At 37.7% G+C, this 26,879-nt stretch overlaps 4 protein-coding genes across 12 annotated transcripts in view; 2 read left to right on the top strand and 2 right to left on the bottom strand.

Annotated features, from left to right (window-relative positions):
- Nucleotides 1-10,789, bottom strand: part of LOC113514243 (mitoferrin-1-like) — a 36,205-nt gene extending 25,416 nt beyond the window's left edge. Inside the window, exons 1-2 of one of the 2 annotated variants that reach the window (XM_052896924.1) lie at nt 10,453-10,789; nt 4,056-4,141 (exon numbers count right to left, since the gene is read on the bottom strand). In XM_052896924.1, coding sequence (XP_052752884.1) covers nt 4,056-4,141; nt 10,453-10,572 — 206 coding nt within the window. In that variant the 5' untranslated portion in view covers nt 10,573-10,789. The remainder of the gene's footprint in view (nt 1-4,055; nt 4,142-10,452) is intronic. The other variant, XM_026898271.3, reaches the window with a different exon arrangement.
- On the top strand, nt 6,811-7,346 carry LOC113514244 (general odorant-binding protein 69a). Its single transcript, XM_026898272.3, has one exon. The coding sequence runs from the start codon at nt 6,811-6,813 to the stop codon at nt 7,222-7,224; it is 414 nt and encodes a 137-aa protein (XP_026754073.1). The 3' UTR covers nt 7,225-7,346.
- Nucleotides 10,790-12,262: 1,473 nt separating the features above from the next.
- Nucleotides 12,263-16,178, top strand: LOC116412820 (uncharacterized). 2 transcript variants are annotated; one of them, XM_052896894.1, is made up of 4 exons: nt 12,263-12,317; nt 13,793-13,955; nt 14,381-14,472; nt 15,136-16,178. In XM_052896894.1, the coding sequence occupies exons 1-4, from the start codon at nt 12,278-12,280 to the stop codon at nt 15,186-15,188; spliced, it is 348 nt and encodes a 115-aa protein (XP_052752854.1). In that variant the 5' UTR covers nt 12,263-12,277; the 3' UTR covers nt 15,189-16,178. The 2 variants fall into 2 exon arrangements, with proteins under 2 accessions (XP_052752854.1, XP_031764111.2); XM_031908251.2 differs by lacking the exon at nt 12,263-12,317 and adding an exon at nt 12,950-13,095.
- LOC113514491 (actin-binding LIM protein 2) overlaps nt 16,168-26,879 on the bottom strand; it is a 97,126-nt gene continuing 86,414 nt past the window's right edge. For 5 of the 7 annotated variants that reach the window (XM_052896893.1, XM_052896888.1, XM_052896892.1 and 2 more), the window contains 5 exons: nt 26,695-26,774; nt 24,031-24,100; nt 21,432-21,472; nt 20,636-20,878; nt 16,168-19,627 (listed from right to left, as the gene is read on the bottom strand). In XM_052896893.1, the coding sequence (XP_052752853.1) occupies nt 19,514-19,627; nt 20,636-20,878; nt 21,432-21,472; nt 24,031-24,100; nt 26,695-26,774 (548 nt within the window). In that variant the 3' untranslated portion in view covers nt 16,168-19,513. Of the gene's footprint in view, nt 19,628-20,635; nt 20,879-21,431; nt 21,473-24,030; nt 24,101-26,694; nt 26,775-26,879 lie in introns of those variants that run through there. The other 2 variants (XM_052896889.1, XR_008253078.1) reach the window with 2 other exon arrangements.

The following is a 26,879-nucleotide window of genomic DNA, read 5'->3' as shown; positions in this document are numbered from 1 at the left end:
CGGTACAACGTCCAACTCTTTTTATTCTAGGATCCCTGAACGAAGTAAATTAATCAAGATACTTCACTAATAGTATTCCGCCGTTTCTTGTTCTTCGTTAACTAGTACAGTCAACGCGGATGCGGGCGATTAACTTATTTCCGCCACTTACTTTCAGTAGTTTTATCCAATGAACTGAAACCACCCGTATGAAATACAGAGCGAGATTCAATGTTCCAATCCCATATTTATGATTTAACTATAAGAACGTTTACGAAACAAGATATAATAACAATACAATCAGCTTGTCCGACATTCTAGACGGTATAAGAGATTAGTGAACAGAAGCCCACACTCTCGACTCGATGGCGTGCAAGAGCAACTGCTTTACAAGTATAAACGATAAAGGTGGGGTGACGGAAATATTATTCAGAAAATTGTATCCTCCAGGCTAATCTAGTTGACGTCCAACATTTAGGTGCAATGTATCCGAAGCATACCTGGTTTTTCTTCACAGAAGAAATTGAATCTACCACCCATCCTCCTTGAGATAGTTATGAGGTTCACTACTGATGGAGTTAACAAAGATATGACAGATACTCTAGGCCCACGCCAGAAGCCAGAAGGTGGAATCGGTACAATCGGATCCATGAAGACGTTCATAGTTTTACCGCAGTAACAGTAACAGTAACTAATCAAGTACTTATCAATAATTGGGTCAATTTCATGAAATGTAATAATTACTATCTGATACATAAGTATTACGGCGTCAAGATAGTAAAGATTATGTGATTATGATAGTTGAATAAGGCGCGCGATACAAGATTATCTATAGCGATAAACGTACGTGAAGTATCAAGAATATAACTAAAGTGCACAATGATAAGTGTGGCAGCACTCGTCGCTCGGCCGATTCACTCGCCAGCCGCAGACGATCAATTAGGTTAAGCAACATTATGAGCGGATCTTACTTAGACGGTGGTAGCACTGCCATACCTATTGAGGTATGGCAGTCACAACCATGTGATTTTGATCCATTTTCTACTGACTCCTCAAAGAAAAAAATCTAAATGCATTCTTTTATTTGTTGTATGTATAATACACCATTTCTGACCTTTTTGCGGGTCCCATACAAATTTTATCAAGAATAAAACCGTTTTTGTAGAACAAAAATCTATACGAAATCTTTTGAAACATCATACACTGTCACGTGATAACCTTAATAACACAGAACTTAGATGTAGAAACCAAAACAATCGTCTAATAGTAGAGGCTAAGATTGCTCTACTGAAAATTAATTCTAGGACACAAAGAAAATTGTATAATTGTTTAGAAAAAATCTACTGAACTATCAGCGCGCGTGTCCGGATCGCACTTGACCGATCTCAAAATAAAAATGACAATGTAGAAATGACCGAGTCAATACATATTATGCGGTTATCATAAGGCAATACAATGTCACTTCAAGTGGACAGCCGGACGGCCCGAGCGGAGCCACCTTTCAACGATGTCTCGCGGAGTCGTAGCGGGCGATAGATGCCACTTGAACTAGTTGAATAATTTAATATCGCTTACAATTGCATAGGTGCAGAGGACGGGCTCCAGCTAAGTATATACACTGATATATACTGCATACTATTACAAAATAGTAACAAGGGCAAAACTATTACGCAATTAAATATAAAGTATTTACGTAAATCATAATATTCCACAACAGGTTTTAATGTCTGTTTGTGTATTATTTCCATGCAATTCTATACACTCATGCATTTGTATCGTTTTGAGATGACAATCACTGATTTTGACATCGTTGTAATGACTACGAGATACAAATATAGACATAAAAAACGTCGCAAGTTTTCGACAGATGCGCAGGAGGCTCAGGATCGCACTGATTGGCGAAATATGGAGAAGACCCATGTTCGTCAACTCTACTCTACTCGCACAAAATCCTTTGTGGATTGGGCAGAAAAACAAGACACAAATCCTTAGATACATCTTATGTTTTTTTTTTTTTATACCACAAAGGTAGCAAACAATTACACAGATCGTCTGATGGTAAACGGTCACTACTATTAGTCTACAGACGTCACGTGTGTATTGCCAACTCTGAAGGTATCTTAATATACTCTTTTGGAAGACGCCATACTGTAGTCTCTAGGAAAAACCTCGGCAGGGAGCTCATTCTACAGCCTGAGCATTCGCATAAGAAAATTCCTTCAAATAAATTAAATAATTTATTGTTATTTCATGAAATGTTTTATCTTTAATTTAATTTAAATTTAATTCAAGTAATTTGAATTGTTGGATGTCATCGGGTGAATGTAAATTATTAATGTTTTTATTCATTTGATGTCATTTAATAGTATAATAATTCTATTTTAATATTTTTTAAACACAAAGCATGCTGTGGTCGCCTCTAAATGTAATAACAGTTAGCCGTAACCCACTAGTGTAATGTATCGAAATGTTTCGCTCTATCTTATGTTGGTGATCCTAAGTAAATAAATAAACCACGCTGTACGTGATCATTTAAGTTCATGCGTGTGAGAATGAATTCCCTGTCGATAGGGAACCCTGTTGTTAAAAGGTTATCCTGACCTTTCATTTCAAAACATATCCTATTGAATTGAATGACAATTTGCAATATTTATTTATATATAATTTATCCGCTGTAAAAAAATTGGCAACTTTAGTTACACGGGTAACATGCGCTGCAGGGCTTTCAGCATTATCACTTATGTAAGTAGTTCATTAAATATGCACATAGTAATGACGGGCCGGCTCGCGACTATTGTACGACACCGACAAACAGCTGGTTGACATTAACCTTTATAAGCGCAGGTGCATATACAACACGCGCTCCACGTATCGACTTTACAAACATTTTCCCATACATGATTTATGACAATACAGAGTTATTTCATTCTATCATTGTAACCAATACATTCCCATTACTAAACTTACTGTCACACCTCTATGGAATTGCATTTTATATGTAATATTTATTGTTTTATAGAATATCCATACCACAACCACCATATACGATCGCACTATTTACCAACCACAGGGAAATCACAACGATTCCATAGAACCTAGATAGTCATGTGTAGTGCAGTTTCAGAAGAGCTTCCACTAACGCCAAGACTTTTTTATAGATTTACAGGTCGATAAGGTCCTGGTATCTAGTGTAGAGATATAAGCTACAGTAACCTATACAAGGGTACTATAAGCGCCTGGTTTGTTACCTTAGCGATATAAAAAACAATTAGACCTAATAAGGAAATTAGTGGTACAGTCAATACAATCATTGACAATATTTATGTACAACGATAGAGGGAAAAACTGCAATGGAATAAAAAAAACGTGTGTACTTCTCATTGTTATGTTTGGCAAAATATTTCTATCAACAGTGCCTGTTATAACTATCGCCTATGCTTCGATTAAATATCGCCATATTTAGCACTTACGCAACGCCGGGTTAGCGCCGACAGTGAATGGTAACCTCACGTACGCGATAACGAGATAATGAACGCTGCAGCTAATGATAGGCCACGTGTCGCGTCCACCGACCGCACCACCATCGACGGCACTAAACTGTGCTGAGCGTATATGGGAAACTTTCATTATGATGACATGACTATAAAATTGAATACAATATACCTACGGGCAGTAAAATTTAGAATACATAGAAGCCTGCACTCTTGACGTACGCAACAGATGATAAGTGAAAATAAAAGCAGGACAGTTAGCCCATCGCAACGAACCCCAAAAATATTAACTACTATGCTTTTTAGGTAAGTGCGTGGAGTTCAACCTGACAACCAGTCTCACTGGTAGCAACGTACCCGTTGCTACCAGTGAGACTGTTCCTTTGCGCCCGAAAGGGATCGTTAATAATACCGGTAGCTATTCGGTTAGATTACTCTCCATGTAAGACAACTGGCCTGAGATCATCCCTCTCTACCGCACCAGAGTAAACCAAATGCGGGGTATTCAATCTCCATCCATAAAAAAATAATTGACTAATAAAATAACTAGCTGTCGTTAACAAGAGTATGGTGAGCGTGGGCTACCTGAGCAGCCCCTCCCGCTGCACCATGTGCCGGAAGGTCTCCGCGATGGTGCCGTTGTGCGCCGTCCGCAGCGACTGCATCCGCGTCTGGAACAATTTCAACACATTATGTATATGTTGTACATAATACTTATATAACAAATATAACATTGCTTCATAAAAAAAAAACTTCAACTTCGACTTTCGACTTCAGTCATAAACGACGACACCCTACAACGACACATTTCGTTTTGACTTTAAATATTGGTTATAGATTTTACTTCGCAACAAGCAGTTTTTTGTACCGCAATCATAAAGTGCAGCTCAATCGTCATAAGATTGAAATGGGATCAACACGGGAATATTTTTTTTACAACACAGGGGGCAAACAAGCATGCGGCTCACCTGATGGTAAGTGACTGCCACCGCCATTGATCACCCGCAACACCAGAAGCATTGCAGGTGTGCTACTGGCCTTTTAAAAAGGAATATGCTCTTTTCTTCAAGGTTATGATATAATATAATCATTGATTGCAAAAGGAATTGTGCAAATCGGTGAAGAACAGACGACAATCGCGCAACAGCGCGATTGTCGTCTGTTCTTCACCGATGTGCGGCTGAACACAGCCGCACAGCATTCAGACAAGTCGAAAACCTCCCTTCTTTATCAAGTCGCTTAAGAAATGAATAAATATATTTTTTGTTTAAGAGAAAGAGAATAGTTAATTGTGCGGCAACGTTAAAATATTTCTTGAGACACCGAACACATTGTTATAAATACGAGTAGTATAATAATAATAGGCAGGGAAATAAGTTCACGTGATCAAAAAAGGGCGACGAATTAATTTTTGTCCGAATCGGTGAAATAGCTAAATCCAAGTCTTGTACAAATTTCATAAAGTGGTAATAGTAGTAAAATAAGTCATACGAAAACAGTTAAATAACTGCGGCAAAGAAGAATACAGAATCAATTTAAAAGAAGGAAAACTTTTAGCAAAGATTTATTTCTGTACTAAAGTTAATACACAATTTCTTAAATACTATTACTAATTATAAATAGTCTCCCAACACACTACACCGAGGCAGCGTACCCTAGATACTGACAGCATTGCCTCTTTAGATTGTTAAACTTATCTTTTGGGCAAAGTAACTACCAGTTCTCGGGTCACAGAGGCGCGCTACGATCGTCCGATAAATAATCTTTGCATCTGGGCCCCAGGAGCCCATCGTCTCTACAGCAAATGGTAGGAAACAATAAGGAAAACAATGAAGAACTAAAATTACCTTTATTTATTCTATACAAACAGGTGCTTTATAGGAATTGTGATGTTTTGCAAATAAATTACGATTACAATGTATTTGCAATTCTTATTGGCACGTGACCGGCCCGTAATAGGCAAGTACAAAATGTGCCCGCAACCGTAGGCATCAGGTAAAGTACTCAACATAATAAGTTATCTGTTATGCAAGTCTATCATATATCGATATATCATACATTTGATGTTAATTTATATGTTTATTTTAAACTTTCACCTTGTTTGCACATATTTTTAAATACACAATCTATGGGGGAAAAGGGATTGTTAGTAATGGGGTCAAATAGTCCCATTACTAACAATATACACTGTCAGGTCGACCTCCACGCGGTTCCCTCTGGAAACCATCGTGGCTAATTCTAGTTGAATTTGTCACGATGGGCTAACTGACCTACTTTCATTCTCAGTTATCATCCCTCACTAGTGCCCCGTCAGTGTATACCGATAGCGCAGACGGGGTTACAACAATTTTCGATTTTATAATAGTTGTAGAATTAAGTAGACAGAGCAGCAATTACTGGAGATAATTTATTAGTTGGTCAATTTAATGTGATAAATATAGCAATCGAGTTCACAGCTCGGGTCAGATCCCATTACTAACAATCCCCTTGAATCCAAATCCCTGCGAAGTCTGTGAGTCACATCAGGCCTCATTTCCAGTTTGCCCAGGGACGCCTCAGTAAAGGATCTCGTGGTGATTTTGTCAGTAAGGGAGAGGGGAGGGGACATAAAAAACTTGGCCTGCGGTGCTAGGTAGATTAAAACCGTGTCTAAATTCTATCGACAATAGGTATCGACCCAGAAGATGATATTTCAAACCAGTTTTATTTGTACAACCGTAATGATTTGGTAAGAAAACCTTGGCAGATAATTCATAACCAGAAAGTTAACAAGAGGAAATATCTCAAAAACCGCACTAGGTGTGAATGCTAAACTTGTAATCACCATGACATGGAAAATTTGTTATTTTTATGATAAATATTTCGGACCTGCCTTTAGTGGCACGAACATGTTATTGCGCACCTATTACAGTGGTGACGCTGCTGCCTGTGCTGCCGACGACATGTGCTGTGGCAGCCGTCGGCACCATGTAATCAAGTCATATTGCTGGCAGCCGCTCGACCGTATAATGGACGTGACACCTCAAAAATCATTTTTGTCAAAAACGTTACTCACAACTAGTAATCTATCACAATCATAAAAACCGATTTCAACTCCGAAGCGTAATTTTTCCAAATGACTCTGCAATATCAAAGAAAAAATTATACATTAAACAGGAAAGGTAAAACTAATTCGCTTCATACAAACAAGATTTTTAATCACTACAGTTGTGTTGGACAGCGTGTAATTTAGTTATCGTGCAGTTGAGTAGCAGCTGCTAATAAATATGTTCAGCAGCACGGCGCGGCGGCCCTGTATATATTGCAGAGGGCAGGTCGCCATACAAACATTGCCTCACAAATGGAAGCCCGAGCGGCCGTAAGGTGCGCCCTGGTGGGACTGCTGCTGGCGCTGGGGGTGACGGCCATCGACGACGATATGGCCGAGCTCATCAAGATGGTGCACGACAGTTGCGGGGAAGAAACCGGCGTAGACTTCGGCCTGGTGGACAAAGTGAACGCGGGCGCCGACCTCATGCCCGACCCTAAACTCAAGTGCTACATTAAATGCTTGATGGTGACAGGCGGGATGATGAGTGACGGAGAGGTAGACATAGATGCGGTGCTAACGCTGCTGCCCGAAAATATCGGTAAGAAGAATGAGCCGCTGCTACGAGGCTGTGGCACAAAGAAGGGTGCCGATGACTGTGACACTGCATTCCTCACGCAAGTATGTTGGCAGAATGCCAACAAAGCAGACTATTTTCTTATATAGATTCAAAGGAAATAATTTTTAATGTTTAATTTTTTCAGTTAATTTTAATTGTATAATCATTGTTTGTGTTGTGACTTCTTGATGGAACTTTATTATATTGATTATATATTACTTAAAAACTTTGTAATTTTTTAATTTTATTTTAAATATTTATAAAAAAAGGAATGAATCCAAGTATGTAAGCTGATAAACATTTCGGAAAGAGGAAAACAAACTGTGCCAACCTTCAAATAAATGTGAAAAGGCAGTAATGATGATGATATAAAAATCCTTCTGAAATTAGGTCTTATTATCAAGTTACTTCATTGTTATTCATAAAGTCTAAATTAAATTATTATGTTTACAATGTTTATTTATTGCAACACAAGTTTACAGTCGCAACTTTGTATGCGTGGATTTTGGAAATAGAAAAACCAATGCAATATACCACTTGTATATAGTATATCAAGAAAAAACATATAACAGATTTTAAATTAGACATTCAAGAACAGCAGTAATTGCATACATACATACATTCATATGAACAGATGAAGTGTAATGTTGATGAAAGGCTATAATGGTCTATCATTATAGTCTTTCATCAACATCATCCTCTAGGAAGATCTAAAAAGACATGGATGGATTGTGTGAAAGATAATATGACCAGGACGGCAGTAGATGCAGAAATGACTGCTAGTAGAGGAGAAAAGAATAGGTTAATGGTGGGAAGATGATAAAAAAAAATTTTTGTTTTGAATGATCCAGTATAGTTTTGTCTGCATTATACAACAAAAGGGGATAAAGAGCATAAGCACATCTGTATAAATACAGGAATGTGGATCCATTGCTGAAAGAATATTTTTCAAAATAATCTTATGATAATAGATTTAAGGAGTCGATTACAAAAGTCGATTGCTTGGGTACCTCTGTCCCATTCGTGTTTCAACCGTGAAGCAGTTGTGTTTGCATGGCTGTGTTTCGGTTTGAAGGGTGGAATATGGCGTGAATTTACTGCGTACGGAGGAAAACACCTGAGTCCTCAGGAATGGCAACACATGGGGGTATCATGAGCAAAACAGTATACTCTGTTATGTCCATGGTACTGCTCATATCTATAGGCGATGGTTACCACTTTCCATCAGGTGGGCCATCAGCTTGTTAGCCATTCTAAGTTGTTAAAAAAATTTTTTTGGTTATTCCTTTTATTAAGACTCCTCATATCAAGTTTTCTTAAATACAGATATTATCCCATTACAGTTTTATTATATGAATAATAAATACAATAATATCTATATAGACTACTAGTTTTTACACGTGACTTTGTCCATGATGGGTATATGTTTAGTGATGAATATAAAAAATATAGCCTATATCCTTCTCTGCCCCATATAGTACTTGTATATATTGATTGATTAAGAACAAACAAACAAACTCACATTCACATTTATAATATTAGTAAGAATTTGCGAGAACTCATTAAGTCTCTAATCCTAGACTATTTCTATACATACTAGTGTGGCTCTGTTTTTACTGTCTACTTAAATAATAATACCACATATTATTGAAATGTGGTGAGCAAAATGTGAATATGTATAGTGTTATAATATTTACCATAACAGCCACAGTCAAATGTCTCTAAATACCTTCTTAAGAATTATAATCATAGGCATATTTATTTTTTATACAATTCTTTAGTCATCCTGACTATTAGCAGATGTGATGGTAGACTTTTTATTAGTGGAGTTGTTCCCCATTAGGCACATCCTCTTTGTTAGTATTGGCTGTTGGCGGAGTCACAGCCACTGGGATGAGCATTCTACACCTCATTAGGGAATTCAAGCAGTTTGGTATGAACAGCTTGATAGCTAGATATCCTTTACATATATATATATCTGTGCCTATCCTTTTACTACCTTTTTCATTTGTGTTCTACTACTATTATAAATGCAACAGTTTGTGAAGATGTATGAATGGACAAAATAGACAAAAAAATAGAATACTTGATTTATTGTTATTCAGCCATTAACTGTCCACTGCTAGATATAAGCCTTCCCCATATGGGGAGTTTATTAATAGTTGCCATGCTTGGCAGGCGGGTTGGCAACAGTTAGTCTTTTAGAGCTGTTTTAAGAGGAACGCTGCTACACATCTCTCGCCTCACCCAAATACATATGGCTTATTAATATACATAATAAGACACTCAATTTGCCTGATACTTTTGGTGACTCCATGGTTAAGTCCCCAAATCTGAATCAATTTTCACAATTCTCTTTGCAATTCATAGGATTTACTGCCATGTTGATGTGTACCATATTAACTTGCTGATAATTGAAACTGTCAATTTTTAACTAACCACCAAACCAAATAAAAAAATCATATCTTCATGTTAGAATACTCAGTGTTGTGCATCAGACTCAGTGGGGAGCATGTTAATATTATAATGTATGGCCAAAATACTGAGTAAAATATTATAAAAAATAATAATACATATTGAAATAACCTTGAGATACATGTATTAGATTATTTTGTTGATACGCACATAACAGATAGTACAAATGATGAGAATGTATTGAATTTTTGCAATACCCTGATAATTCTTGTTACCGACAGATAATTTACCTAAAAAACAACAAATGACTCAACAATCATTTGTTGTTTATTATATTGCATGCTCATAGTATTTAGTATCAATATACCAAATGCAATGAGTATGTATTACAATTAAATTATTATTATAATTTCATGGCATTGAAGAAAAAAATATATGCAATATAGCAACTCTTTCCTGTTACCTGTTAACTGCATAAATTAAAAAACATGATATTCAATATTTGCATGTAGTAACAGTATATGGTCTGCCACACTAAAACTATCCATTACACAAGATTCAGACTAGAAATACAACTTTCCATTCAATCAAACTATTCTAATTTTGGAAGGAATCACCTGTTATTCAAAAGCAAACCAGAGAAAACTTTGTTGATGAAAATAGGTGCATAATTATAAATATTACAATTCAGTGAAATAGCATTCAATCTTAGATTTTAATGTAATAAAACATTCGTTAACGAGAAAACGTTAGATATTTGTCAATCTTGAGACGGAGAGGTTTTTTTATATAATCGGAGGCAAATTATGGCGTAATAGGCCAGCCGACAGAACTGTCAACCGACTTGATAGGTTAGATTTTCTTATAAGAATAGTTTGCTCGCAGTTAAATTATGTAAATAAAAATCAAGCATGGTTCACCTTTACGGAGTCGAGTGGATACATTATGCAATGCTCCATCACCCCCGCAATTGCTCCGGCGGTCATATGTGTGGTGAAGTTTTGGGTAGTCGGAAGGGTTTCATAGTCGTCAAAGTTCATAATACTCAATAAATACTGACACTTAGCACAAGTTTAACACAAAATTGAGTTTCTAAGAAAGGGTTTATTTTTGTTTCATCGAAGTAATAATATCATTTTCACTACACTATTTTCGTCACAAGTCATCCGAAATTTAGAACAATCAAAATTAATTCCATACGTGCGACTTGCGAGCACGCGAGACTATATGCTGCAATTTATTGTCACTTTTGACATGACAGCACGTACAGATAAGCAATTTTTTTATATCGCATTATCATTTCGACATGGTCTTCTTCACAGATAAAGAATTTGAAATCTATCTAAGTAAAATAAAAGAGGTACTCACATAGATTAAGAATAATGCCTACTCATAGATAACTAAATAGAAAAGTTAAATTATAGACATATGTCTTTGAAATAAATAAAGTTGATTAGAATAGAATGTTATTCCTTGTTCTTAGCAAAGATTTCGAAATAAAAGTGCTTAATAATAGTAGTATCAATTTATCCACAAAGGGATAGGCAAAGGAACTAAGCCATAGCCTGATCTTCACCTTTGCTTAGTACACATTAATGGCTCTGTTTTTTTTTTTTAATTTAGTTGCAAATATAAACGATATTTACAAACAAAATAAGATGGGTATTATTTATTACAACAATAATATTTTTTTATAATTTTGTAACATTCTTATCTTTTATTTGCATATGGGGTCAGTTAAGTTGTTGCACGTCGACCTATTGGAATCTTTTGTGCTTCTCTCTGCCTTATACTATCATTCTGTGGATTCCATATATTATCTTTGCAATATCCCGCGGTTTAAGGTATTTAAAATCTTCTGACTCTGAAATACTCTGAATATGCTCAATAGACTCATATGCATACTTATCGACGACTCACAGTTGCACATCAAGTACTCCATGGATCCCGAATCCTCACTGCACAATCTGCACAGTGTGTTCGAAGATAGATCCACCTTATATAATATATGCCTTACTGGTATATGTCCAGTCAAAGCACCCATTATGAGTTTAGTCTATTTTTTGCCACTACTGTAGATGAATTTATCCCATCCCTCAGCCTTGTCGTTTAAGAACTTTTTATAAAGCTTGAAACCCTTCAATTTTCTTAATTCCTCTTACTGTTTTATTTTCGCATATTGTTCAAGGGCATAGTTAACGACGCTTTATACAAGTGCGACATATGGGTCCAGATTTATATATTTTTTATTCTGGTCCCCTTCTCGTCAATTCATTGGTCTTTTCATTATCTTTAATCCCTATATTAGTTAGATACATACAAAAATACTATGAATTAAGTACGAAGAACTACATGTCTGCCAATATTTGATGCAAGCACACCTGGTGATGCAGATGATATTTAATCTCTTTCCACTGCATATAATAATTTAAAAGGAGGCAAGAAAGGCCCTTCATAGATTTCAGAAGGCAGAAGTATGGAACAGATGGAATTTAATGTTCGCATTATAGTGCGTTATAACCGCGTAGAAATAGTTTTAGGCACATCAAAACAGAGTGATGCACTGTTCTTTTTCCCTGGCAACAGCGGGAATTCGACAGTTAAATAGAAATGTATAAAATGGTGGCTGCCACTTAAAGGGATATTATAACAGTTAAGGTTGATCCCATCCCTAGTTACCGCGCCCCCCGCACTGATACCGCCACGCACATACAGTCAGTCGTCCGCTCCGCCCTGCGGCTTACCATGTGCACGCGCTCACGCGCGCACGAGTTCCCCGTAAGAGGTCGGCTACAATATGCTTTCATTATCTATATCAGCATTCTTCTTTAAACAGTACAGTATTTGCACTTGCTGTCACTAGACATTTTAAGTCTGCCGAGATGAGCTGAGACTAAACAATATCCAAAATGTAGGCAATTGATGGTCGTGATAAGGTTCCTGCTGTAGCATTTGTAGTAGTGGTTCTCAAACAAATTTTCAACTTGACCCTAATTACCAGTATTGTACCAGTACAATCCAATTTCTTTTATTAACAAAATTTTTTTTACTACAAATCTATGTACTATATTCTATTTTCAATATACGTTACATTTTCCGTTTCTTTTAATTTCTTAAAGAATAATATTCTTAGAAGTTTAAACTGTACCTACGTTATTTTTGTCTTCACTAATTTTGAACCTATTTTGATAATTATTTTGGTATCGATTGGTTCCCTCCGTAGTAGCTTTTTAGTTTTTTTTTTGTTTGTAGGTACAGTTTGTGCTCATGCTAAACCTGGCCAGGTTGATTGTAAATTATAATTAGTGACATGTATCACAACTTGATATTTATCACAAAATGATCTTATTACAGCTAGTAATGAGCGTGACTGACGAGTGACGATAATAGTTAGTGGCTGGCAATATTTAATCTTGGGATTTAATGTGAATATAACTTACTCAATCACAATCTCAATAGGTAATCAGCAGGTTACTCGTTTCTTGGGGTTTGAATTCATCTTTTTATTCTAATGAACTCTTTGTACTGCAAAGCGGTTATAATTGTAATTTATGTATTATGCCGTAAGTACATTATAGGATTTTTTTAAATTACCTACTGGGTATACTCTTTCTATGTAAAGTTCAAACAATTTTGTCTAAGCAACATAAACATTGCTCTTGGTCAATATTAATTGAAACTTCGAAGGTTGATGTTTTCAACTGTATTTTTGTGTTACACGATATTTTTTTATATCTTTTTTAACATATAGCACAGGGGGCAAACGAGCATTCGGCTCATTTGATGGCTGCTGGTGACTATCACCGCTCAGGAGGACCAGCAACTCTGGAGAAATATACTGTTTTTTAATCGAATTCGATTATTCTTTTTCATTAATAGAGAACTTGATACTGTTTAGGCAGTGGCGTAACAATAGATTAGAAGAAATAAAATGCCACGAGCCCCGGCCCGGCCTGAGTGGGCTTCTAGCCCATAATAAAATAACTTTCGTTTTTTTTGTACATAAAGAGATAGCCTCATCCGATTAATTTACCACGGACCTCAGACGGTATAGTTACGCTCATAGACTTAGTATAACATACTCATATATGTTACGCCATGGTATTTAGATATTCCGATTGTGGTCATTTATCAATGGAGTCGTTTTCTGTAAAACTAGATTAAATGTTCTTATTGTCTTCCATTTTGTTCATCACTGGAATCCCAGTATTGTTAATAATAATACGGATATAAACATACTTTTTATTACTTGTTATTTAGGAGTGTTTCCGGCGACGAGCAGCGACAGCGCCGCCGAGCAATACTCCCTCTTCCCACACCCGAGCACCACGTTTGAGATAATGACATTCGACCAAGTTCTACGTGGCAGCTACAACACAACGGCCTGCGTTAAAGAGTATATGAATTGTATGGAAGTTATAAAGTACGTACCTGCTTTATACTTAACGTAAAATTAAGGGGGGATGGAATTGTTAGTTTGCTAGTAGACTAGTTGTTGCTGGCAATGTACCCTGTCAGGTCGACCTCCACGTGGTCCCCCTGGAAACCATTGTGTTAAATTCCAAGTGTATTCATCACGATGGGCTAAGTGACCTGCCTTTTAACTCTTACCTATCACCCCTCACTGGTGCCCCGTCAGCGTATACCGTTAGTGCAGGCGGGGTTACCATTCCATTATCATCTATAAAAATAGTAAAATTATATATTCGGAATCATTAAATCTTAGACTACTGTACTTATAAGATTATTCACCAAGTGGTCAGGCGTCGAATCCAAATACTATTGGAAAAATTTGGAAAACTACAATGTTTATTAATGTGCATTAATGAAAATGTGCTTTGTTGACAGAGCGGACTTAATATGTTTAGATGGCAGACTACAGAACTCTGTTTGCGCCCATATACGAGATACGTGCACACAATATGCGGGTCAAAATTTTGGTAAGAACGCCTTGGACTTGTCGAAATATACTCATATTGTTTTGATATTAGCACTAACGACTGATGGATTTTTCATAAATAAGAAAAAGTTGTAGGTATACATCACGATTTTTTGTAATTAATAAAAATAAATAATAACAAATTTACTAAACCAATTCTGATAAAACATACACCAAATTCCAAAACTTATAAGTACTCACCTACTCGATGATATAACATTTTAATTATTTTTTATTACAAACACAGAGACTCACATTGTAGTAGGCAGCACTAACTATATGTTGAACAAAGAGACAGAAATTGTAGAAAATTTGGTATTTACATAGACGTAAAAAAAGTATATCCAACTCTTAAGAAAAGAATAATTCAATGTAGCGTTCGACTCTTAAGATGATTTTCCAACAGATCTAAAAAAAGGAGGAGGTTTGAAATTCAGTTATTTTTTTCTACATTTGTCACTTCATAACTCCGTCGTTTCTATTCGGAAAACTCTTTTTTAATCTGTAGTAATACTTTCAAATTGATCGCATAGAAATATTATCAAAAGCGGTTCAGTAATTTATTTTGAAATCATACCATCTGATCCTGACAGTATTGAAGTCAGTGTTTTTTGTGAAGCAATATCTCAAATTATTGATTATAAATAAAATGTATTATTTTCAGATCGCGAATTACATATTTTCGAATCGGTGTGCGAAACTCCAGATGCCACCTAATTTAATGTCGCTGTCCAAGTCCAAGCAACGTACTCTAACAATTAGAGTATTCATCGTCGAACAACAGCCGGCTCGGGCTGACGGATCATGTATTTATATTACGTGTAACGTAGCCATATAAATATTATTTTAATCGTAATATATCTTTATTTTTGTTTGTAATGTATGTAATTATGTACACAGTACGCACTGGGTGATCACGTTTCTATTCGCCATACAGTTGCGCTTGCACGACTGTTTTAGTTTGAAGGATACAGTAACCACAGGAGTTACTACTTTTAATTAGATACTTATGGTTTTTAAAGCTTACGTCCATATTTATAAATATATTTATATTATTACATGTATCACATCTCCATATTTAGAACTAACAGAATTTTTCATCGTGCCTCCCAACAAATTGTTTATAATTACTTCTCTCCATCCAAAGGTTTGGAAGAGATCGCTTTTAGCGATAACGTCGCCCGATGTTTTCTCATTGTGATTATTTCTTGTAATTGTTTATATCTAGAATAAGCTTACTGTTATAATCTTTTGGAGGAAACAACGAGTATCTATCTATCCATGTCAATTTTTATTCGATGTCTGTGTAAATAAGGGAAATTAATGAACAAGGTGAGACGCTGTGACGTAAAGCGCTAAACGCCCCCTGAAGAAGGCTTCCGGATGGAGTCAAAACAGTTGTCCGAAACGACGAAAACACAATGAGTTCATTAGTCTCTCGTTATTACATAGACATCAGGTGACTATTGTATTTCACTTGTATTTTCTAATTTGTTATTTGTATATGTTTATGTTTTTGGTGCAATAAGGTGTTATATACTGTGCACATGGATTGTACTGTAAACAAGGGTTGTAACGTAAAAATCCTGATCATTAACTGACTTCAAAAAAGTAGGAGATTAAATATTGTTTATAAATATTGTTAACGCATGTAAGTACTCATTTATATTTGAATTAGAAATAAATGAAAACACAATTAATCGGAAATGCAAGTTTTATTACTTTAAAAGCATAATTTCCATTTTAAATCCTCGAATAAAATACCTCTCACTTGACACTTCCAAATCCGTGAAGATAATAAAATTATAAATATATATTAAAATTATATTAGGTATCTGAAATGATCGGGCGCGTCAGGGTTGCCAGATTGGGTATTTCTTTCGTAATTTTAAGTAAAAAAATTCTGTTCGCGAAATTTTATAGAAAATTTTGGGCAAAAATTAAATAGACTTGGAAAAATTTGCATAATTTATTGTAAAGTTTTAGTATTTACTGGTAAAGTGTATAGAAGTATATAAATGCAGTAAAATATATGAATAGCAATAGAGAAACAAAAGATGAGATTAGAGAAGGAGAAAAGAAGGTAAAAGTAGAAAAACGTGGTGGCCTGTTTTGGTCGTTCAATTTATGGCACATGGCAAAACGTAGTGTACAACAACGATAAAAGTTTATTATTGCATCATAATCTTGGAAATCGTATCGATTTGGAGACAGATATTTGTCGTTAGGGTAAAAATGTAAAGTCGTATCTGGCAACCGTGGGGCGCATGCATGTTACGACACAGTACGGCAGTGTAGCTGCAGGCACGCCCCGCCCCGCGCCACGCCGGCCGTACACCACACATACACATTAATATAAGCGTTATTACAAAATAAACTCTATATACATGTACATAATTACAGTAAGTATACATTATATAGTTCAGTGCGTCCGTACAGGCGGCTAGCGCACCCGTGTACGAGTACGTATGCAAGCCGGCGTTCACTACCGTGCGCTGTCTACTTACTACACGTACTAAGCTATCGAGCCATGTTGCACTCGCGCTCCACTCCACGTCGCCCATCTCTACATCATGTCTATTAGCTGCCATTCGTATGAACTATGGCCATGCACAGCGATCCCATTCATAGTATCTCCTTTTAGTTTTACCAAATGAAATGGTTCATGAGCGAGCGAGCGCTGGTGTCGACGACGACACCCGCCGGCCGCGCTCCAGCGCTTCGAGTGCGAATGAAACATTCATAAAGTTGTAATAGACTCGTGGACCGTCCAACTCGTACTTTACGTACAATAACATATTATAATTAAATATACAAACAAGTATATGACGATATTCAATATCGTATTATGTTTAGTTGTAGAAGAGTGTTGGACAATGGAGTCGTTATCAATAGAAGGCGAAGGATACGATTCATTGGATAGTTGTATTGAAATATAATGAACATTATTTGACATGTAATGGAAGCGGGCGGTGCAACGATGCAGCGGCCCGGGCCGCCGCCGCCGCCGCCGCCACCGCTGCTGTTGGTAACATATTAGGCATCTCAATTGATTGTAAGCTATCTAACCTTACCTTACCTTATCCACTATTCAAATAGCGTAAGCCGTCACATATTTAATAAAAAATCCTATATAATTTCATAATCAACTACATTGCAAACGAAAATGTTACCTGCCTAGAATAAAATTAAAAACAATGATGTAATTCCCGTTCGCACGAGGCGAGTCGACGCATGCGCACAAACATACGCGCATACACACGCAGGCACGCACACACACACACACACACACACACACACACACACACACACACACACACACACACACACACATACTGATCGCAAACGTACACAAACGCATTTATTCACAGTCTAGGAACATCACATGTGTTGGTAATAACAGACATGGTGAGGGTTACTACATCGACAAATAAGTAAACTATAGGGTTGTAGCGACCGCGTACATCCGACACACGGCCAGCAATAGCCACGCAATAGTGCCCACCCACCCACCGGGAGACACGTCGACAACTTAGATAAACTGCTGGGAGGCGTAAAAAGGGATACTTAAAAGAATTGATAACGTGCGACACTAACTGACGAGACTTAGGGCTACTCATAACGTCGGCGGTGTAGACGCAGCGGCCCGCGCTGCGGACGTGCGCGATACACTCACAGCGGCTTTGAGACATTGCATTAATTAACACTGACACCTAGCACCTTTTTAAATGTATACATTTACAATCAATATATAAAAAAATCGAAAATCGACACGAGCGTAGTACTGAGCGGCGGTGCCGTCGCACGAGACCCTCTCAGCGTAACTTTTATCCACACGGGCCCGCGTCCCACGGCCCACCCGTGAACAGAGCTACACTTGCCAGCTACCTGCTATTATACACGGCGACAAAGTCATTATCCCAACTTAATACCTAAAGCAAATAATGCGTCTTATACATCGTAATATATTTGGTTATCACTAAAACAAAGTGGTACACGCGCTCACACCGATCACAATATATATATTATATAATTTATCAAAACAAGGCATCGGCCAGTTCTATGAACTCTCCCTACACGACACGCACGCACGCACGCACGCACGCACACACACACGCACGCACGGTAATTATAATAAAAATTATTATGCGAATAGGTATTAATATCATCACTATATTACTTAAACTAAATAAAAATGCGTCGCGCTCGCTGCGGCTGCGAGCGAGTACAGCGCTGACGAGGACTTACGCGAGACACTAGCGGCGCACTGACTCGTGTGCGACAGTCACTAATGTGGCCGCAGTCGCAGTACAACATGCGAGACACAGCGCGGCGCGCGGGGATACACATTCACTCATAAATAATAGTATCCACGCACACATGCACACGACGCCCCGCGCCCCGCGCCCCGCGCCCCGCGCCCCGCGCCCTCACACCTAACACCCTCGCTAGCCCCGCCGACAGCTGTATTACAAAATACAATCAGTATATACCACAATATCATTATTTTTGACATAAATAAACTCAAAATGCGATCCAAAATAAGAATAGGAACGTGGCTGGCTTCACAACACTTTAAAAGAAAGGAAAATTAATTCTGTACACACAACTACGGAGAGGTTTGCCGCTTTGTTTTCCAGGTAGCAATTATTCGTCATATCGACGTTGATTTTATTTCAGTCACCAACTCTAAAATGTTTTAAAACTGACATCTTATTTGAGGCGCAGACATATTCAACAAGATAATAGTAATAGTTCATTTTTTCGTTACAAAATTTAATATGATACCCCCTAGACGAGAACAATCCGTGCCTCGATATTAAAATACTGACATTGTAAAGTGTACTCCACGTATTAGAGACAGAGGGGGTGGGGGAGATAAATTACTACTATTGAGAGGTAAGCCGTCATAATTAATCAGGCCTATTCTTATCTTGGTCACCGTATAGTAGCTACTTTTATTAATATACAGCTATATTGCGAATGTCTGGTCGTCGAGGCGGCTGTGGTGGCGGTGGTGGTGGTGGTGGTGGCGGCAAGACCTAGAAGAGCCTGGCGCGCCGCTTGAGCTCGTTGCGGCGCCACTGCGGCAGCCGGTAGAACTCCGGCCGCGTCGTCTGCAGGATCGCCTCGAACTCCGCGTCCGACAAGTGGCGCTGTCGACAACGGTAATGCATTTCACGATCAACTCATTACATACAATTTAAAGAACGATTAAAAATGTATTTTTTTTTTAATCATGTTTATTCAAATAAACTTGTTTAAGAGTACTTTAGAAAGAAATAGACCAAAAATAGAAATGGCCAAAGAATAGATCCTTGAGGTACACCCCATTCGCACAAGTGACCCATTAGATATAACACTATTTAATTCAACTTTTTTAATTCTGTTTGATAAATAGGACTTGATTAAGTTTAAAGCATTGTCTTTGACACTGTAAAAGCCAGTTTTTTCGGCAATGTACTATGATCTACACAATCGAAGGCTTTAGATAGGTCACAAAAAACTCCACACCTGCATTACGGATGCAGATGAACGCCTTTTACTATATCCAAATTGACTATTATGAATTAATTAATTTAAAATAAGTAACTAACTGATTAAACATAATTTTTTTAAAGATTTTACTTAATGCGGGAAGAATGGAAATGGGCCTATAATTTACTGGATCACTTTTAATTCCATCTTTAAAAAGCAGTATAATTTTACTAAATTTCATTACATTAGGAAACTTACCGTCAACTGTATAATTATTAAAAATAAAAGCAATAGACAATGTAATAGTTTCAATTATACTACTAAGTATTTTAATAGATATACCCCATAAGTTCTCAATTTTTTTTTATTATTATTAAGCGATTTAAATGTTATTATATGCCAACATTTTCTGTTAGTAAAGCGTCAGTCACAGATGCGCAAGAGTTTAAAGATCGAGTTGTTGCAAATGGTATATTAGTGAAAAAAGATTCTAAAATCTTGGAAACTTTGATGTCAGTATTAATTAATTGATTATTAATATTTTGTTCAAACAATGTGATTTACCTGATCGATTTAGTATGAAAGGTAAAAATAGTCGGTCGATCTCTTAGCCTCCTACAGGTAGAGTGGACACATTATGGAGGGGTGTAAGTAGGAGCGAGTGTGGTAGAGTAGTATAGGTGTACCTCGAGGTTGAGGCGGTCGACGTCGGGCGGCAGGCGGTAGTTGGTGATGAGCAGCAGGTGGTATGGGTAGAGCTTGGCGGGCTCGTGCAGCAGGTGCGACGTGGCCATGTTGGGCAGCGAGCGGCGCACGCCGGCGCGAGGACCCAGCCCCGGCGCCGCGCCGCCCGCGCCGACCACGCCGCCCGCGCCGCCCGCCGGGCCGGTCGCCGCGCTGCCGCCGCGCACCGCCATGCCCTCCGTCGTCTGTGCACCGGACACGGACAGGGTTACGGGCGGCCCGCACTGGCCCGCCAGATATGGCGTCGCCAGCGTGAGCTAAACTCATACTCCTGACGACGACCAACTGTGCTTGCACAGCTATGTTTCGGTGAGGGGTGGTACGAAAACAAAGCAACATCCTAATCTTCAGGATTAACACCGCATACGTAAGTGATACCATAGACGTTGCAGTGTTTTAATGCAGACGCAGATGTCCAATAAATGAAGGTTACTATTTTGCATCAGATAGGCCATCAACCCAAAAAAAATATTTTCGGAAATCTCGAAATCTTCCATTTAATTATAAAAAAAATTTTTTTGATCAATCATTTACTAAGACTGCGCATTCTGCTAAATAACTTGCATGCATGCTATGTTGAAATCTAATCCTATTTGAAACAATGTATTCAGATTTTCAAAACATACAGTAAATCAAAATCTTTATTTCACAAGAAGTGACACAGTACAAGTACCTTCTGTAGAATAGAAATTTAAAGTTTCAAATATCCAAAGGCAATCAAGTAGGTCAGTAACTCACCACAGCACTCCTGTCCACGTCTGTAATGGAGCCGGCAGATACTGGGAAAAGAACACGTCATATATTACAAGTGGATACACGATTACATAGTTTACGCAAGACGTACATGTATATGAATGGAGACAGTTTAGGGTCTAAGCTAAGCAAATAGGTAGATATACCATGCTGCGAACTGCGAGGCCGTCGCTACGGTGGACGTGGCACATGTGAGTGGCATGGGCATGAGAGCCTACCGACACTAGGCTGGCATGTGGAATGGGGGGAGAGAGGTGAGGTTGATTATGAACAATTTAAAATCATAAAAAAATATTAGTTTGGATAGATATGTAGGCAAAATAACCGAAATAATGGAAGGCAGGTCTACGTGACGAGAAGTACTGATAAGTACCTATTCTACCGAGCTTAAAACCTGCCTTCGAGAAGCTCGCTTAAACATGAAATACAAAGGGGACGTTCAAGTATTATGTGACGCAATTTTGAAGATTTATGACCCTCCCTCCCCCATGTAACCCCCCTCCCTATACTTTATGTAACACACATGTGACCATTTTTACTTATAAGTCACTATATTAACGAATACTGACAACGAAAAAAAAATGACGTACAATACAGTCTAGGGATTCCCCGTAAAACACGACAGAGTTGTCAATTTGGGAGAATAAAATAAAAATTACCTAGGTACAATATAATCAAGGGATTTCCCGTAAAACATAAGCAAAGAGTTGCCAACTTAGATTTTAATTTCCTACTTTTTTATTTAAATAAATTCAAAAACGCACAATGTTAAGTAAGCCTTTTTTCGAATTCCCCCTTCCGTCCTTGTAATACATCGTAACGTTTTATAGGAGCCGTCCCCCCCCCAAAATTGAGTTACCTAATACTTGAACACCCCTTAATATCGGCCGAGAACCTCGTGCGCGGCACTGCCAGCGCTTACACAACGTGCGGGCGACGGCGGGGAAGTATAGACGGCCGGTGTCCATAAAATAAGCTCTAAGGCCATCTGCGGCCAACAGCATTAGAAGAGTTAATAAAATCTGTCTTACATTTGCCACGCTATAGTAATGCCGTGCATGAATCAAATTTTTTGTTACGCAAAGTTTTTAAATATTTTCCTGTACTAAGTGTTATCTTGCGGAAGTCCATATCACTGGTTATTTGAATAGAATTGTTTAATTCCGTTACCATTACTTTTTAAATTTTACCACATTTCTTTGGCGAAACTTTTTATTGGACGGGGAAGAAAGTATAAAATAGGTAAAGTATAAATAAGGTATTCTAAAAATGCTTAAGAATTTCTGTACTAATTTCAGATTTAAGATTTTGTGATTAGACAGTGACTGGTACTTCATTGCTTTACAATTATTTTAGATGATCCTGACTACGGTTAAACAATCTAGTCAAATCAATTAATATTCTATACGAGTGGTCTATGTTACTAAACACGATTAAAGGACCTAGTCCACAGTACGCTACTGGTAGATATCAATAAAACGAAGGTACTCGTGTTTAAGAAGGAACTTGTGATAAGTACTCGATCGTAGTAAAGACTTTGTTATTACATGAACGTATATATAAACTTATTTGTACCAATAATGTGTGAACTAATAAGATATACAGGATATAAAAACAAACATATGTTCACTTTTAGGGGCAACAGCAACAGAAAAGATAATTCCACACGTAACGACACGCGCGAAAAATAAACAAGTGGTCAATATATATACTCGTTTACAGTAAAAACGGAGTTTAGACGATAATTAAAATGTAGAAGCCGACGCCCGTTATAGAAGCATATTGTTTGTCCGTATAAGTCGGTAGCGGGGTGGCGTGAGTCGCGTACGAGCGTCCGGCGGCGGTCGCGTGCGAGCTACGCGTGCGGCTGCGACGCAAGCGAAGCGCTCTACTTACCGCACAGATCCGTCCGCACTGAGCGCACGAAACCAACAACAGAAGCCTGTCAGATGACTCGCTCCAACCCAACTACATCACAACCACAACACACCGAAATACGCCATCTGTGTTCGTACATCGACTGAACACAGCTATCAAGGGAAATATATATTTTAGTTCTGTTTAATGAATTCTGTTACGTTCGTAAACATCGTAATCAACAATATAAATTATTATGTTTCCCATCACTCGAGAAATCACGCAAGTTTCTTTGCGAGGCCCCTGAAATCCTCTTTACATTTCGTGCACCATTTACATAAGAGTATTCATTACTAAATAATTAACGCTATATAGGTGAAGGTTTAAACAGAACAACAAGATATCATATATGTTTATTTAAATACATTCCCAACAATTATTATAACTTTGGGGGTTTCTATGTAAATAATGACTAGAAACCATAATATACAGGTATTTTGTATGTATTTGTCATGATGAAATAGTCCGGACGTAACGTTTCTCTTAACCAATTGGTAGACAGACTTCACTACAATTTGTCAGTCCGTTATTTTTGCAACATTTAATATACTACCCTAGTTAACATAACTGCTTGTATTTATACATCTATACTTATTATTCCTTGAATGCGTAAGGGTTGTGGCGTGTACGTATGCGTGTTGTGTTAATACAAAATAACGATACTCACTGTCTGACTTGCCGCTACTGAAGTCGGTGCTGTGCGTTTTGTCGCCCATCCCGCTGAATGTGAAGTCGCCCTGTTCACGTACCACACACATTTATCAATTTATGAACAATACAATGGTAAAAAATGTGCTTTTATAACATGTAAACATAGTGGTGCTTTAATATTCTCTTAATAAAAAATAATTCTTCAATATTTCATTAATATGTATGTACAAAAACAGCATGCTTTATTATTAAAAAATATATATATATATAACTGTTATAAAATAAATAGGTTGAACCACGTTCAACTGTGTCGTAATCTCCCCTACTATTGATGCAAAATTTACAACTTAATTTACATGTTCATATGTATGTATATTTTATCGAATTCTACATAATATCTCTATGTGGGGAACATGTATGTACATAATTATTATAATTATATATACATACCTGATAAAACACACGCACAAGTAGACGATCGTACCTACCTCTTTAGTAACAATCGGACTTGACGAACCCAGCTTCAGAGGTGTGCTACGATAGTTCAAATATTGTATTAACTCTCTAACATCAGAGTTGTTAAGTAATACATATAATACAGTAATAATAGCGCCGGCTCATTCGCTTCAGTTCGTCAATGTTCGACGCCAAGAGAAACTTTATTAAACATTATTACATTTTAAACTTTAAACAAACAGAAACTGCATTAGTTTTGAATATTATAGAGAACTCGTGTTGTTTTGATAAATATTAAATTTTATGAAAAATATTCAGTAAATGATTGATTTTGTTTGGAGTATTGTGTTTTTAATATTAATATACTGCTGCTGTGTGTGATACCGCGGCTTCGCCCACGTCAATCAGTACATAAGGTACCCTATGTACTAAGTTAAGATATAATCTACCTGTGTACCAAATTTCATTCAAATACATTCAGTAGTTTTTAAGAGAAAGAGTAACTATCCATCCATCTTCACAATTTTTCACATTGACAATATTAATAGGATAGTAATCATCTTCCTGCTCTCACCCCAATTATTATTTGTGGTCGACGTAATATCTTTTTCTCTTCCACTTTTCTCTATCCGTAGTTATTCCCGCTTTCATTCCCACTCTACCCATATTACCATTCAGATAAACCGTTCATCATCATATTATATCAGCCCTTAAACGTTCACTGTTGAACATGAGCCATCCCTTTGGGGGGTTTTGCCAGTAGTTGTGATGTTTGGTTGGCAGGCGGATTCGCAACCGCAGTCAGGTTTTAAAGATGTTTTAAGAGTGACGCTGCTACCCATCCCTCGCCCTCCCTTAGTCACCACTTACGATAGCCACGGGAAAGGAAGGGTTGACCTAGTCTATGCCGGAACCACATGGTCAATCCATCCATGGTTGGAAGTAAATGATTAAACGGTCACATACATATTTATAACAATCTAGGTATAACGACTGCTTTTGTACAAAATGTATATAAATATATAAAATGAGTCGTGCTGCTGGATCTGCTTGTAGATATGGTGGTTTTAGTTGTTAGTTGTTAATAATTTAATAATAGATGTAAACTGTATATATATTTCTCCGTACTTATTGTTATAAATGTATCAATATATGCTGTGTTTGTCTATAAAAAATTGTTACACTTAGTTCTTAGCACCATAATTGTATAAATATTTGCACTATGTTGTGGAAACAATTGTTAGTGAACCTAAATTAATAAACTGTCTGTCATCACAAAAAAGTGGATGTTTCATATGACAATACATATAGCCGGGTGTACGAGTATTTAAAAAGTGCATCGTTTCTCGTGGCGTCGGAATACGGCTCGGTGATTACATGTCTGTAACACAACACTACCTGACTGGAACACGACCACATCTACAATAGTGGCATTCACCAGGAGACGATCACAGAGACAAGCACAACAGAAGCGGGGACAGCTTGTGGACGAGCGAGGGAGCGGGGGGGGGGGGAGAGGAGGAGCTGTTTACATTAGTTTACACTTACCTACAATATACACATTAACACTAGGCAACTAACATGTCACCTGCAGTTTGAAGGCCAGAGTTAACGTGCCGGTGCGGGGCCGATTAATGACCAGGCCCTCTAGACAAGTGGCAAGCAATTCATCGATGGAATCGACGTCGTTAGCGAGTTCGTGAGTTAGAATCAGTCATCCGCCACTGCTAACTCATTCGGCTTCACGGACTCGCTAGCGATGTCGATTCCGTTGACCAATTCGCCTGCCACTTGTCTAGAGGGCCAGTTGGGTTAGTTCATGAAATTACGCTTTTAAATTTATTAAAATTTAGGTATTTTACATTATATTATTGTCATAGATGGTCCTTGACAGCTTTGTAGTGTTTGACATTTTTTTTAAATTTATTTAAAAAAATAATATTAAATATTCATAAAAGAAACATGATAAATTTTATTATTGCCGACTGTAGTAACAATACTTTTTACAAATAAAAAAGAATGTTTAATTAGCTACAGGCTATACAAATTGTATTTTTTTCTTTCATATCATCAGGTGGAATTTGTGAATAAAGCATGAGTGGGAATGTACATGTAATCGTAGATAGTATATTTGAGGATGACAGTAAGCAGCGGATTGCTATGCGCATGCGATTAAAATAGGATCAATGTCCCAATATGTGTGTGTGTGTGCGCGTGTACTCACGGCGGTGCTGGAGGAGAAGGTGTGCGAGCGGTTGGCGAGCCCGTAGCCCGGGCGCGGCACCGCGCGCAGCGACGACACCACTGCAACATGTACACCTGAGCGTGTGGCCGTGGCGACCTACCTAGCGGCGGGTGGTGGCGGGTGGTGGCGGGTGGTGGCGGGTGGTGGCGGGGGAGGCGGTACTC

The sequence above is a fragment of the Galleria mellonella genome, unplaced genomic scaffold (assembly GCF_026898425.1).
Source record: "Galleria mellonella isolate WM207_F2 unplaced genomic scaffold, CSIRO_AGI_GalMel_v1 utg35, whole genome shotgun sequence".
Taxonomy (NCBI): domain Eukaryota; kingdom Metazoa; phylum Arthropoda; class Insecta; order Lepidoptera; family Pyralidae; genus Galleria; species Galleria mellonella.
This window is presented reverse-complemented; position numbering and strand designations above follow the sequence as displayed.